The sequence below is a fragment of the Oncorhynchus keta genome, chromosome 30 (genome assembly GCF_023373465.1).
Source record: "Oncorhynchus keta strain PuntledgeMale-10-30-2019 chromosome 30, Oket_V2, whole genome shotgun sequence".
NCBI classification, from domain to species: Eukaryota; Metazoa; Chordata; class Actinopteri; order Salmoniformes; family Salmonidae; genus Oncorhynchus; species Oncorhynchus keta.
The window spans coordinates 10394218-10407716 of record NC_068450.1 but is presented as its reverse complement, the minus strand read 5'-3'; the positions used below and the strand labels follow the sequence as shown (position 1 = coordinate 10407716).

The 13499-nt window shown below is 44.5% G+C and overlaps 1 protein-coding gene across 3 annotated transcripts in view; it reads right to left on the bottom strand.

Moving 5' to 3' along the window:
* Window positions 1-13499, bottom strand: part of LOC118373104 (proton-coupled amino acid transporter 1-like) — a 73621-nt gene that overhangs the window by 26473 nt on the left and 33649 nt on the right. For all 3 annotated transcript variants that reach the window (XM_052487542.1, XM_052487540.1, XM_052487541.1), the window contains exons 8-10: window positions 11259-11477; window positions 8712-8810; window positions 8366-8532 (exon numbers count right to left, since the gene is read on the bottom strand). In XM_052487542.1, the coding sequence (XP_052343502.1) occupies window positions 8366-8532; window positions 8712-8810; window positions 11259-11477 (485 nt within the window). The remainder of the gene's footprint in view (window positions 1-8365; window positions 8533-8711; window positions 8811-11258; window positions 11478-13499) is intronic.

Sequence of the window (13499 nt, the reverse complement as noted above, 5' to 3'; positions counted from 1 at the left end):
TCTACCTGACCGATCTGCTCCGTCTAGATCTACCTGACCGATCTGCTCCTTCTAGATCTACCTGACCGATCTGTTCCGTCTAGATCTACCTGACCGATCTGTTCCGTCTAGATCTACCTGACCGATCTGTTCCTTCTAGATCTACCTGATCTGTTCCTTCTAGATCTACCAGACTGATCTGTTCCTTCTAGATCTACCAGACTGATCTGTTCCTTCTAGATCTACCAGACTGATCTGTTCCTTCTAGATCTACCAGACTGATCTGTTCCTTCTAGATCTACCAGACTGATCTGTTCATTCTAGATCTACCTGACTGATCTGTTCCTTCTAGATCTACCTGACTGATTACTTGGATTAAGGCACGATTGAGCAAAGAATCAGTCGGCTTTACTGCCTTAAATTGAATTCTCCCTGGCTCATGATGTCTGATTCATGGTGTCTTGTAACCTGCCACCATGAATGAACGTGACTGCTGCACCTCCCAGTCATTGTGTCTGTGTCTCCATGGAGACAGATACAGGAGTGGTATTTACAGAACACCTCCCAGTCATTGTGTCTGTGTCTCCATAGAGACAGATACAGGAGTGGTATTTACAGAACACCTCCCAGTCATTGTGTCTGTGTCTCCATGGAGACAGATACAGGAGTGGTATTTACAGAACACCTCCCAGTCATTGTGTCTGTCTCCATAGAGACAGATACAGGAGTGGTATTTACAGAACACCTCCCAGTCATTGTGTCTGTGTCTCCATGGAGACAGATACAGGAGTGGTATTTACAGAACACCTCCCAGTCATTGTGTCAGTGTCTCCATAGAGACAGATACAGGAGTGGTATTTACAGAACACCTCCCAGTCATTGTGTCAGTGTCTCCATAGAGACAGATACAGGAGTGGTATTTACAGAACACCTCCCAGTCATTGTGTCTGTGTCTCCATAGAGACAGATACAGGAGTGGTATTTACAGAACACCTCCCAGTCATTGTGTCTGTGTCTCCATAGAGACAGATACAGGAGTGGTATTTACAGAACACCTCCCAGTCATTGTGTCTGTGTCTCCATGGAGACAGATACAGGAGTGGTATTTACAGAACACCTCCCAGTCATTGTGTCTGTGTCTCCATAGAGACAGATACAGGAGTGGTATTTACAGAACACCTCCCAGTCATTGTGTCTGTGTCTCCATGGAGACAGATACAGGAGTATTTACAGAACACCTCCCAGTCATTGTGTCTGTGTCTCCATAGAGACAGAACATTTACAGAACACCTCCCAGTCATTGTGTCTGTGTCTCCATAGAGACAGATACAGGAGTGGTATTTACAGAACACCTCCCAGTCATTGTGTCTGTGTCTCCATAGAGACAGATACAGGAGTGGTATTTACAGAACACCTCCCAGTCATTGTGTCTGTGTCTCCATGGAGACAGATACAGGAGTGGTATTTACAGAACACCTCCCAGTCATTGTGTCTGTGTCTCCATAGAGACAGATACAGGAGTGGTATTTACAGAACACCTCCCAGTCATTGTGTCTGTGTCTCCATAGAGACAGATACAGGAGTGGTATTTACAGAACACCTCCCAGTCATTGTGTCTGTGTCTCCATAGAGACAGATACAGGAGTGGTATTTACAGAACACCTCCCAGTCATTGTGTCTGTGTCTCCATAGAGACAGATACAGGAGTGGTATTTACAGAACACCTCCCAGTCATTGTGTCTGTGTCTCCATAGAGACAGATACAGGAGTGGTATTTACAGAACACCTCCCAGTCATTGTGTCTGTGTCTCCATAGAGACAGATACAGGAGTGGTATTTACAGAACACCTCCCAGTCATTGTGTCTGTGTCTCCATAGAGACAGATACAGGAGTGGTATTTACAGAACACCTCCCAGTCATTGTGTCTGTGTCTCCATAGAGACAGATACAGGAGTGGTATTTACAGAACACCTCCCAGTCATTGTGTCTGTGTCTCCATAGAGACAGATACAGGAGTGGTATTTACAGAACACCTCCCAGTCATTGTGTCTGTGTCTCCATAGAGACAGATACAGGAGTGGTATTTACAGAACACCTCCCAGTCATTGTGTCTGTGTCTCCATAGAGACAGATACAGGAGTGGTATTTACAGAACACCTCCCAGTCATTGTGTCTGTGTCTCCATAGAGACAGATACAGGAGTGGTATTTACAGAACACCTCCCAGTCATTGTGTCTGTGTCTCCATAGAGACAGATACAGGAGTGGTATTTACAGAACACCTCCCAGTCATTGTGTCTCCTGTTTACAGAACACCTCCAGTCATTGTGTCTGTCTCCATAGAGACAGATACAGGAGTGGTATTTACAGAACACCTCCCAGTCATTGTGTCTGTCTCCATAGAGACAGATACAGGAGTGGTATTTACAGAACACCTCCCAGTCATTGTGTCTGTGTCTCCATAGAGACAGATACAGGAGTGGTATTTACAGAACACCTCCCAGTCATTGTGTCTGTGTCTCCATAGAGACAGATACAGGAGTGGTATTTACAGAACACCTCCCAGTCATTGTGTCTGTGTCTCCATAGAGACAGATACAGGAGTGGTATTTACAGAACACCTACCAGTCATTGTGTCTGTGTCTCCATAGAGACAGATACAGGAGTGGTATTTACAGAACACCTCCCAGTCATTGTGTCTGTGTCTCCATAGAGACAGAGACAGGATTTACAGAACACCTCCCAGTCATTGTGTCTGTGTCTCCATAGAGACAGATACAGGAGTGGTATTTACAGAACACCTCCCAGTCATTGTGTCTGTGTCTCCATAGAGACAGATACAGGAGTGGTATTTACAGAACACCTCCCAGTCATTGTGTCTGTGTCTCCATAGAGACAGATACAGGAGTGGTATTTACAGAACACCTCCCAGTCATTGTGTCTGTGTCTCCATAGAGACAGATACAGGAGTGGTATTTACAGAACACCTCCCAGTCATTGTGTCTGTGTCTCCATAGAGACAGATACAGGAGTGGTATTTACAGAACACCTCCCAGTCATTGTGTCTGTGTCTCCATAGAGACAGATACAGGAGTGGTATTTACAGAACACCTCCCAGTCATTGTGTCTGTGTCTCCATAGAGACAGATACAGGAGTGGTATTTACAGAACACCTCCCAGTCATTGTGTCTGTGTCTCCATAGAGACAGATACAGGAGTGGTATTTACAGAACACCTCCCAGTCATTGTGTCTGTGTCTCCATAGAGACAGATACAGGAGTGGTATTTACAGAACACCTCCCAGTCATTGTGTCTGTGTCTCCATAGAGACAGATACAGGAGTGGTATTTACAGAACACCTCCCAGTCATTGTGTCTGTGTCTCCATAGAGACAGATACAGGAGTGGTATTTACAGAACACCTCCCAGTCATTGTGTCTGTGTCTCCATAGAGACAGATACAGGAGTGGTATTTACAGAACACCTCCCAGTCATTGTGTCTGTGTCTCCATAGAGACAGATACAGGAGTGGTATTTACAGAACACCTCCCAGTCATTGTGTCTGTGTCTCCATAGAGACAGATACAGGAGTGGTCATTTACAGAACACCTCCCAGTCATTGTGTCTGTGTCTCCATAGAGACAGATACAGGAGTGGTATTTACAGAACACCTCCCAGTCATTGTGTCTGTGTCTCCATAGAGACAGATACAGGAGTGGTATTTACAGAACACCTCCCAGTCATTGTGTCTGTGTCTCCATAGAGACAGATACAGGAGTGGTATTTACAGAACACCTCCCAGTCATTGTGTCTGTGTCTCCATAGAGACAGATACAGGAGTGGTATTTACAGAACACCTCCCAGTCATTGTGTCTGTGTCTCCATAGAGACAGATACAGGAGTGGTATTTACAGAACACCTCCCAGTCATTGTGTCTGTGTCTCCATAGAGACAGATACAGGAGTGGTATTTACAGAACACCTCCCAGTCATTGTGTCTGTGTCTCCATAGAGACAGATACAGGAGTCTCCATAGAGTATTTACAGAACACCTCCCAGTCATTGTGTCTGTGTCTCCATAGAGACAGATACAGGAGTGGTATTTACAGAACACCTCCCAGTCATTGTGTCTGTGTCTCCATAGAGACAGATACAGGAGTGGTATTTACAGAACACCTCCCAGTCATTGTGTCTGTGTCTCCATAGAGACAGATACAGGAGTGGTATTTACAGAACACCTCCCAGTCATTGTGTCTGTGTCTCCATAGAGACAGATACAGGAGTGGTATTTACAGAACACCTCCCAGTCATTGTGTCTGTGTCTCCATAGAGACAGATACAGGAGTGGTATTTACAGAACACCTCCCAGTCATTGTGTCTGTGTCTCCATAGAGACAGATACAGGAGTGGTATTTACAGAACACCTCCCAGTCATTGTGTCTGTGTCTCCATAGAGACAGATACAGACGTGGTATTTACAGAACACCTCCCAGTCATTGTGTCTGTGTCTCCATAGAGACAGATACAGGAGTGGTATTTACAGAACACCTCCCAGTCATTGTGTCTGTGTCTCCATAGAGACAGATACAGGCGTGGTATTTACAGAACACCTCCCAGTCATTGTGTCTGTGTCTCCATAGAGACAGATACAGGAGTGGTATTTACAGAACACCTCCCAGTCATTGTGTCTGTCTCCATAGAGACAGATACAGGCGTGGTATTTACAGAACACCTCCCAGTCATTGTGTCTGTGTCTCCATAGAGACAGATACAGGAGTGGTATTTACAGAACACCTCCCAGTCATTGTGTCTGTGTCTCCATAGAGACAGATACAGGAGTGGTATTTACAGAACACCTCCCAGTCATTGTGTCTGTGTCTCCATAGAGACAGATACAGGATTGTGTCTGTGGTATTTACAGAACACCTCCCAGTCATTGTGTCTGTGTCTCCATAGAGACAGATACAGGAGTGGTATTTACAGAACACCTCCCAGTCATTGTGTCTGTGTCTCCATAGAGACAGATACAGGAGTGGTATTTACAGAACACCTCCCAGTCATTGTGTCTGTGTCTCCATAGAGACAGATACAGGAGTGGTATTTACAGAACACCTCCCAGTCATTGTGTCTGTGTCTCCATAGAGACAGATACAGGAGTGGTATTTACAGAACACCTCCCAGTCATTGTGTCTGTGTCTCCATAGAGACAGATACAGGAGTGGTATTTACAGAACACCTCCCAGTCATTGTGTCTGTGTCTCCATAGAGACAGATACAGGAGTGGTATTTACAGAACACCTCCCAGTCATTGTGTCTGTGTCTCCATAGAGACAGATACAGGAGTGGTATTTACAGAACACCTCCCAGTCATTGTGTCTGTGTCTCCATAGAGACAGATACAGGAGTGGTATTTACAGAACACCTCCCAGTCATTGTGTCTGTGTCTCCATAGAGACAGATACAGGAGTGGTATTTACAGAACACCTCCCAGTCATTGTGTCTGTGTCTCCATAGAGACAGAGACAGGAGTGGTATTTACAGAACACCTCCCAGTCATTGTGTCTGTGTCTCCATGGAGACAGATACAGGCGTGGTATTTACAGAACACCTCCCAGTCATTGTGTCTGTGTCTCCATAGAGACAGATACAGGAGTGGTATTTACAGAACACCTCCCAGTCATTGTGTCTGTGTCTCCATAGAGACAGATACAGGAGTGGTATTTACAGAACACCTCCCAGTCATTGTGTCTGTGTCTCCATAGACAGACAGATACAGGCTGTGTAGAGACAGATACAGGCGTGGTATTTACAGAACACCTCCCAGTCATTGTGTCTGTGTCTCCATAGAGACAGGTACAGGAGTGGTATTTACAGAACACCTCCCAGTCATTGTGTCTGTGTCTCCATAGAGACAGATACAGGCGTGGTATTTACAGAACACCTCCCAGTCATTGTGTCTGTGTCTCCATAGAGACAGATACAGGAGTGGTATTTACAGAACACCTACCAGTCATTGTGTCTGTGTCTCCATAGAGACAGATACAGGCGTGGTATTTACAGAACACCTCCCAGTCATTGTGTCTGTGTCTCCATAGAGACAGATACAGGCGTGGTATTTACAGAACACCTCCCAGTCATTGTGTCTGTGTCTCCATAGAGACAGATACAGGCGTGGTATTTACAGAACACCTCCCAGTCATTGTGTCTGTGTCTCCATAGAGACAGGTACAGGAGTGGTATTTACAGAACACCTGTTAATGCGAGTGTAGCGAAATGCTTGTGCTTCTAGTTCCGACAATGCAGTAATAACCAACGAGTAATCTAACTAACAATTCCACAACTACTACCTTATACACAAGCAAGTGTAAAGGAATGAAGAATATGTACATAAAGATATATGAATGAGTGATGGTACAGAATGGCATAGGCAAGACGCAGTAAATGGTATAGAGTATAGTATATACATATGAGATGAGTAATGTAGGGTATGTAAACATTATATAAAGTGCCATTATTTAAAGTGGCTAGTGATACATTTTTTACATCAATTTTTACATCCATTATTAAAGTGGCTGGAGTTGAGTCAGTATGTTGTTAGCAGCCACTCAATGTTAGTGATGGCTGTTTAACAGTCTGATGGTCTTGAGATAGAAGCTGTTTTTCAGTCTCTCGGTCCCAGCTTTGATGCACCTGTACTGACCTCGCCTTCTGGATGATAGCGGGGTGAACAGGCAGTGGCTCGGGTGGTTGTTGTCCTTGATGATCTTTATGGCCTTCCTATGACATCGGGTCATAGGAAGGCCATAAATGCTCTCAATTGTGCATCTGTAGAAGTTTGTGAGTGTTTTTGGTGACACGCCGAATTTCTTCAGCCTCCTGAGGTTGAAGAGGCGCTGCTGTGCCTTCTTCACCACGCTGTCGGTGTGAGTGGACCAATTCAGTTTGTCCGTGATGTGTACGCCGAGTCACTTCAAATTGACTACCTTCTCCACTACTGTTCCATCGATGTGGATAGGGGGTTGCTCCCTCTGCTGTTTCCTGAAGTCCACGATCATCTCCTTTGTTTTGTTGACGTTGAGTGTGAGGTTATTCTCCTGACACCTGTTCTCACCACCTGCCGGTAGGCCGTCTCTTCGTTGTTGGTAATCAAACCTACCATTTTAGTGTCGTCCGCAAACTTGATGATTGTGTTGGAGGCGTGCGTGGCCACGCAGTCATGGGTGAACAGGGAGTACAGGAGAGGGCTCAGAACGCACCCTTGTGGGGCCTCAGTGTTGAGGATCAGCGGGGTGGAGATGTTGTTACCTACCCTCACCACCTGGGGGCGGCCCGTCAGTCCGTACAGGGCGGGGTCGAGACCCAGGGTCTCGAGCTTGATGACGAATTTGAAGGGTACCATGGTGTTAAATGCTGAGCTGTAGTCGATGAACAGCATTCTCAAATAGGTATTCCTCTTGTCTAGATGGGTTAGGGCAGTGTGCAGTGTGGTTGCGTCGTCTGTGGACCTATTGGGGTGGTAAGCACATTGGAGTGGGTCTAGGGTGTCAGGCAGGGTGGAGGTGATATGGTCCTTGACTAGTCACTCAAAGCACTTCATGATGACGGAAGTGAGTGCTACCGTTAGGGCATTTAGCTCAGTTACCTTAGCTTTCTTGGGAACAGGAACAATGGTGGAAGCATGTGGGGACAGCAGACTGGGATAAGGATTGATTGAATATGTCTGTAAACACACCAGCCAGCTGGTCTGCGCCTGCTCTGAGGACGCGGCTGGGGATGTCGTCTGGGCCTGCAGCCTTGCGAGGGTTAACACGTTTAAATGTTTTACTCACATCGGCTGCTGTGAAGGAGAGTCCGCAGGTTTTGGTAGCGGGCCGTGTCAGTGGCACTGTATTGTCCTCAAAGCGAGCAAAGAAGTTGTTTAGTTTGCCTGGGAGCAAGACATCCTGGTCCGCGACAAGGCTGGTTTTCTTTTTGTAGTCTGTGATTGACTGCAGACCCTGCCACATACCTTGTGTCTGAGCCGTTGAATTGCGACTCTACTTTGTCTCTTATAGCCACAGTAAAGAGAGAGAGAGGATCATATTTAGGGCCATAGTAAAGAGAGAGAGGGGATCCTATTTTGGTCAAATCTTCAAGACGATGCACACTTCGGACAATCCAAAAATGACCAAAAGCCTTTCGATGAATATAATTATGACCAGTGTTACACTGTTAAAAAATACAGCTGCTTTGTGATTATTCTATACAGCACCATCTCTTCAGTATCTATGTGATTCTATACAGCACCATCTCTTCAGTATCTATGTGATTCTATACAGCACCATCTCTTCAGTATCTATGTGATTCTATACAGCACCATCTCTTCAGGACATTGTAAGAAGAACTCACCAGCAGTTGGGTAAGTTAAGGGTGATACTTCCACCTATGGCCTCTCCAAAGGTGATGTACCCTATGGTCCCCAAGCTGATATAGAGGAAGGTGACGATGCCCATTCCCAGACATAGAACCATATTGAAACTCTGAGGCTTCTGCATCTTGTTCTCCAGGGGCAGGACCTGAGACATGGAGAGGAACAACGTTAGGTGACACTTCACCTTAACTTGCCATTATACCAATGAAACTACACCTTACTAACTGTAGTGACTTTGTAATACCATAAAATTATGTCAGTATTAACATGGTAATAATGTTGTTTTTTTGCGGCATATGTTCAACAGGAACAATAATACGTTACCACTCCTATCCCCTCGAAAGCAAAGATGGCCGTTCCAAAGAAGAGAGGGTAGTCTTTGGCATGACCCACCTTGGGCAGGTTGATATGATTTGGGATGTTCTGGAAATCAAAAACAGAAAAATTGGTTGAATATCAAATTAAGTCCAGTAAGGTCATTAAATAACAATGCATAGCAGTTAACATTATAGGATGTTTGAGATTTCGCATAGCTTCCACCCAGTGTCTGGAACTCTATTGGAGGGATACGACATCGTTCTTCCATCGTTTGGTGTTTTGATGATGGTAGAAACACTGGCGGAAACACACAGCCCATCAGCCGCCCCAATGGTCAGGGTCCCCCTGGAGGGAGGACTCTTTTTCTAGCCATGGTAGCCAAAGATAATGGGCTAACAGGCCATTTTTATACACCACGCTAAGCATGATGGGATGTTCACTGCATAATTAACTCAGAAACCACATCTGTGTGGCAGCACCCGCGTTCAGTATACTTTGTGTCCTTCATTTACTCAAGCAGTTTCTTTCATTGACGCAGGTACCTGTATTTTGATCTATTATACATCTGTTTGGGATAGTGATCATTTGAAGTGGCTCCATTTGCCCCCAGAATGCATTTGTCCACCATTCTGAATGTCTTAAGTAGAGATGGGCAACTTTGATGGAGGTGGGGGCCACAAAACCAATCAGAATTCATGATGAAGGGCCAAAGGGGCTCATGGGTTTGCACCCACATCGATGCCCACAGAACATTTGGCCATGGAGCAGAGAGAAAACATTTGGCCATGGAGCAGAGAGAACATTTGGCCATGGAGGAGAGAGTTGATGTTAAGAATGGATAACATTGTTAAGAACGGATGTTTTGTTAAGAACGGATAACATTGTTAAGAACGGATAACATTGTTAAGAACGGATAACATTGTTAAGAACGGATGTTTTGTTAAGAATGGATAACATTGTTAAGAATGGATGTTTTGTTAAGAATGGATAACATTGTTAAGAACGGATGTTTTGTTAAGAATGGATAACATTGTTAAGAACGGATGTTTTGGTGCTTTGCAAGAATGGATAACAGTTATGATAACATTTACTGATAACATTGTTCAGTTTTTTAAGAATGGATAACATTGTTAAGAACGGATGTTTTGTCATGAATGGAAACCGGATAACATTAAAGCTGAGACATTGTTAGGGAACGGATAACAGTTGTTAAGAATGGATAACATTTTAGAATTTATTTTTTAACATTGTTAAGAATGGATATCACGTTAAGAATGGATAACATTGTTAAGAATGGATCACCTCGTTAGTCGGATGTTTTGTTTGGATAACCTGTGCTGGTTCAGAATGGATAACATTGTTAAGAACGGATGTTCTGGCTTTGGATATGTAAAGTTCTGCTATTTACTGTAAGTGTCTCAGGGGATATTAAGTGTCTGGCCAACGATATGAATAAACCAACTAAAGCTGAGGGGATATGTAAGAGTGTCTGGCCCAGTGGGTTACAGGCTTTTACAGTGTTTATTTTTCAAGGGATAGGAGTGTCACGTTAACACAGGGGATCACCTGTAGTCAGTATGTGTTTTCTGTGCTGGCCAGGGGATATTTAAGAGTGTCTGGCTCAGGGGATATGTAGGAGTGTCTGGCCCAGGGGATATTTAAGAGTGTCTGGCTCAGGGGATATGTAAGAGTGTCTGGCCCAGGGGATATGTAGGAGTGTCTGGCCCAGGGGATATTTAAGAGTGGCTGGCCCACTGCTCCAGTTGTCTGGAGAGATGTGGAGGGTTAACACCTTTAGTTGGCTCTCCCCATTTTGATTTCTAACAAACAAAAACTAAATCTGATTTTCCCCTGTTCTGCTCCACTTTGGAGTCTCCTTCCTGTCGAAGTTTGGTGTTGGTTTTAATTGTGTTTGCCTCTTCTTGGGCAAATTTTTAGTGGGTGCTCATGGTGGGTGTCTTTTAGGTTCCAGTTGTTGCAAGTCAACTTTCAGTAGACACCTTAATGAGTGTTTTTCAGAACCCATCCTAAAACCCCACCAGTTTTGTTTTGGTTGTTGTTAGTGATTCGTCATTAGTTCCCCCTTCTGTTTGACAACATTTTGGGGGGGGTTTCTTGCTAGGGAATGTAACACGTGTCATGGGACTGGAGTGTATTCATTAGTGCACACTGTAGCAAACTGTTTTGCAACAGAAAAGTTGCGTTTCTTATTCGGACAAGTTCTTGTTGGTACCTCCCACCAGAAGACAGCCCTGCAGTACCTACCATAAAGCAGAAGACAGTCCTGCAGTACCTACCATGAAGCAGAAGACAGTACCAACCATGAAGAAGAAGACAGTCCTGCAGTACCTACCATGAAGCAGAAGACAGTACCAACCATGAAGAAGAAGACAGTCCTGCAGTACCTACCATGAAGCAGAAGACAGTACCAACCATGAAGAAGAAGACAGTCCTGCAGTACCTACCATGAAGCAGAAGACAGTACCTACCATGAAGCAGAAGACAATCCTGCAGTACCTACCATGAAGCAGAAGACAGTCCTGCAGTACCTACCATGAAGCAGAAGAAGTAGATGAGGACCAGACTAGTACACATGGCCAGGTTGGCTGCCAGAGAGAGGGGGGCCAGGTACTTCAGGTTGCGGGTGAACACCAGGAGTATAACAGCTGGCAGGAGACACAACATGTAGAGACGGGAGTCAAAGCTGGGGACGGTCACAGCCGTCTGGTTTCTGTGGCAGTTCATGGTTGTCCCGTTAGAAGCTTCCACCACCTGAAGGAAGAATGCCAAAGTATAGTGAACACATAGTAGGGTATCCTTCTGTCACGGCATGCGGTATTTTCTTCATATTGCCCTTTCCAGCAAGGAGCAAGCAACCGATGGATAGTGATGGCTTTGGGATGTCTGAACTTTAAATGTTATGAATCATTAGTTATAATAGAGACCTGAGGGGTGGCATAGCCGAGGGTCTACACCAGAGGTTAATGGTTATCTGTAGGAGGAAGGTATATGGTGGGTGTAATTAAGATTGGAATGTACTGAGCGATCACATGTGGCAGGCATTGATAAGGGGAGAGAGAGTCATGGATTAGTGATGAAGGGGGTGGAGGTCATGTCATATTAAGGGGGAAGGAAAATGTTATTGCCCGAATCACTTAGTTTCCTGCCTAGCAATAAAGATAATGTTTAGCGAGGAGGAGGAGACTTCACCCAAAGTGGGGTACAAATACCACCACTAATTTAAACATGTTTTTGTCGCTTCAGAAGTTCGATCCTTTGGGAAGAATAAACTTGGTTTAAGCTTTCACAGTGTCCGTTGAGTTCTTACTCTAATAATTAGAACCTAATGGTTGGCGTTGTCGGCAGGATTCACCATGATTTATAGTCAAACCAGGAAGTGCAGAGCTGGCAACAAACAAGGTAGGCACAGTTCCTACACCTGTTGTTTCCACTCATTTTGATATCTTGGGGAGATGAGAATCGTAGGCTGAACACTTATAGGATCCGGATCTAGAAAGCCTGAGTTTATTCAGTAGGGCCCATTGAGAAAGGACCGGTCGTAAATATATGGTGTAGGGTGGGTTCCTTTAAGGATTAGGTCCCAAGTGGAGGTTTTCCTCTGCGAGATCTGTAAAAGGGGACAGAAATCCCAGCTGCAGTGACAGTGAGGCAGTAGAGCGTATGTGGATAGTGATAAGAAGGTTACCTATAAACTCTGAAGAAAAGCCACATGCATGGTTAAAAGAAAAGCAATAAGATATTCGAAAACTGTTTGAGATTTGTGTAGGAACATTAGCAATAAGGAGAGAGGTTGGTTTATTCCCCATGACAGATTATGTGGAAATAGGAAGTGTGAATCATTCTGGTAATGTGTGTTATCAACAACAGTGATATTTGATGCACAACACTTGAATAAAGTCATTGAGTCATCCGTATTCTCCAGTAATACATTAACAGACACTGTAGTATTGGTTCTAATACAAGGTATTAAGTGCCGTTACCAATTAATAGGCACAAATACCATAACTATTCTCCGGGGAAGTGGGTATCAATACCATAACTATTCTCCGGGGAAGTGGGTATCAATACCATAACTATTCTCCGGGGAAGTGGGTATCAATACCATAACTATTCTCCGGGGAAGTGGGTATCAATACCATAACTATTCTCCGGGGAAGTGGGTATCAATACCATAACTATTCGCCGGGGAAGTGGGTATCAATACCATAACTATTCTCCGGGGAAGTGGGTATCAATACCATAACTATTCTCCGGGGGAATAACTATTCTCGGGGGAAGTGGGTATCAATACCATAACTATTCTCTGGGGTATCAATACCATATTCTCCGGGGAAGTGGGTATCAATACCATAACTACTTCTCTGGGGAAGTGGGTATCAATACATAACTATTCTCTGGGGGAAGTGGGTATCAATACCATAACTATTCTGGGGAAGTGGGTATCAATACCATAACTATTCTCTGGGGAAGTGGGTATCAATACCATAACTATTCTCTGGGGAAGTGGGTATCAATACCATAACTATCTGGGGAAACTCAATACCATAACTATTCTCTGGGGTATCAATACCATAACTATTCTCTGGGGAAGTGGGTATCAATACCATAACTATTCTCTGGGGAAGTGGGTAGAGCAACCTTAGATAAGTAGTTAATCTGGGGAAGAGTGTTCAATATCATAACTATTCTCTGGGGAAGTGGGTATCAATACCATAACTATTCTCTGGGGAAGTGGGTATCAATACCATAACTATTCTCTGGGGAAGTGGGGAA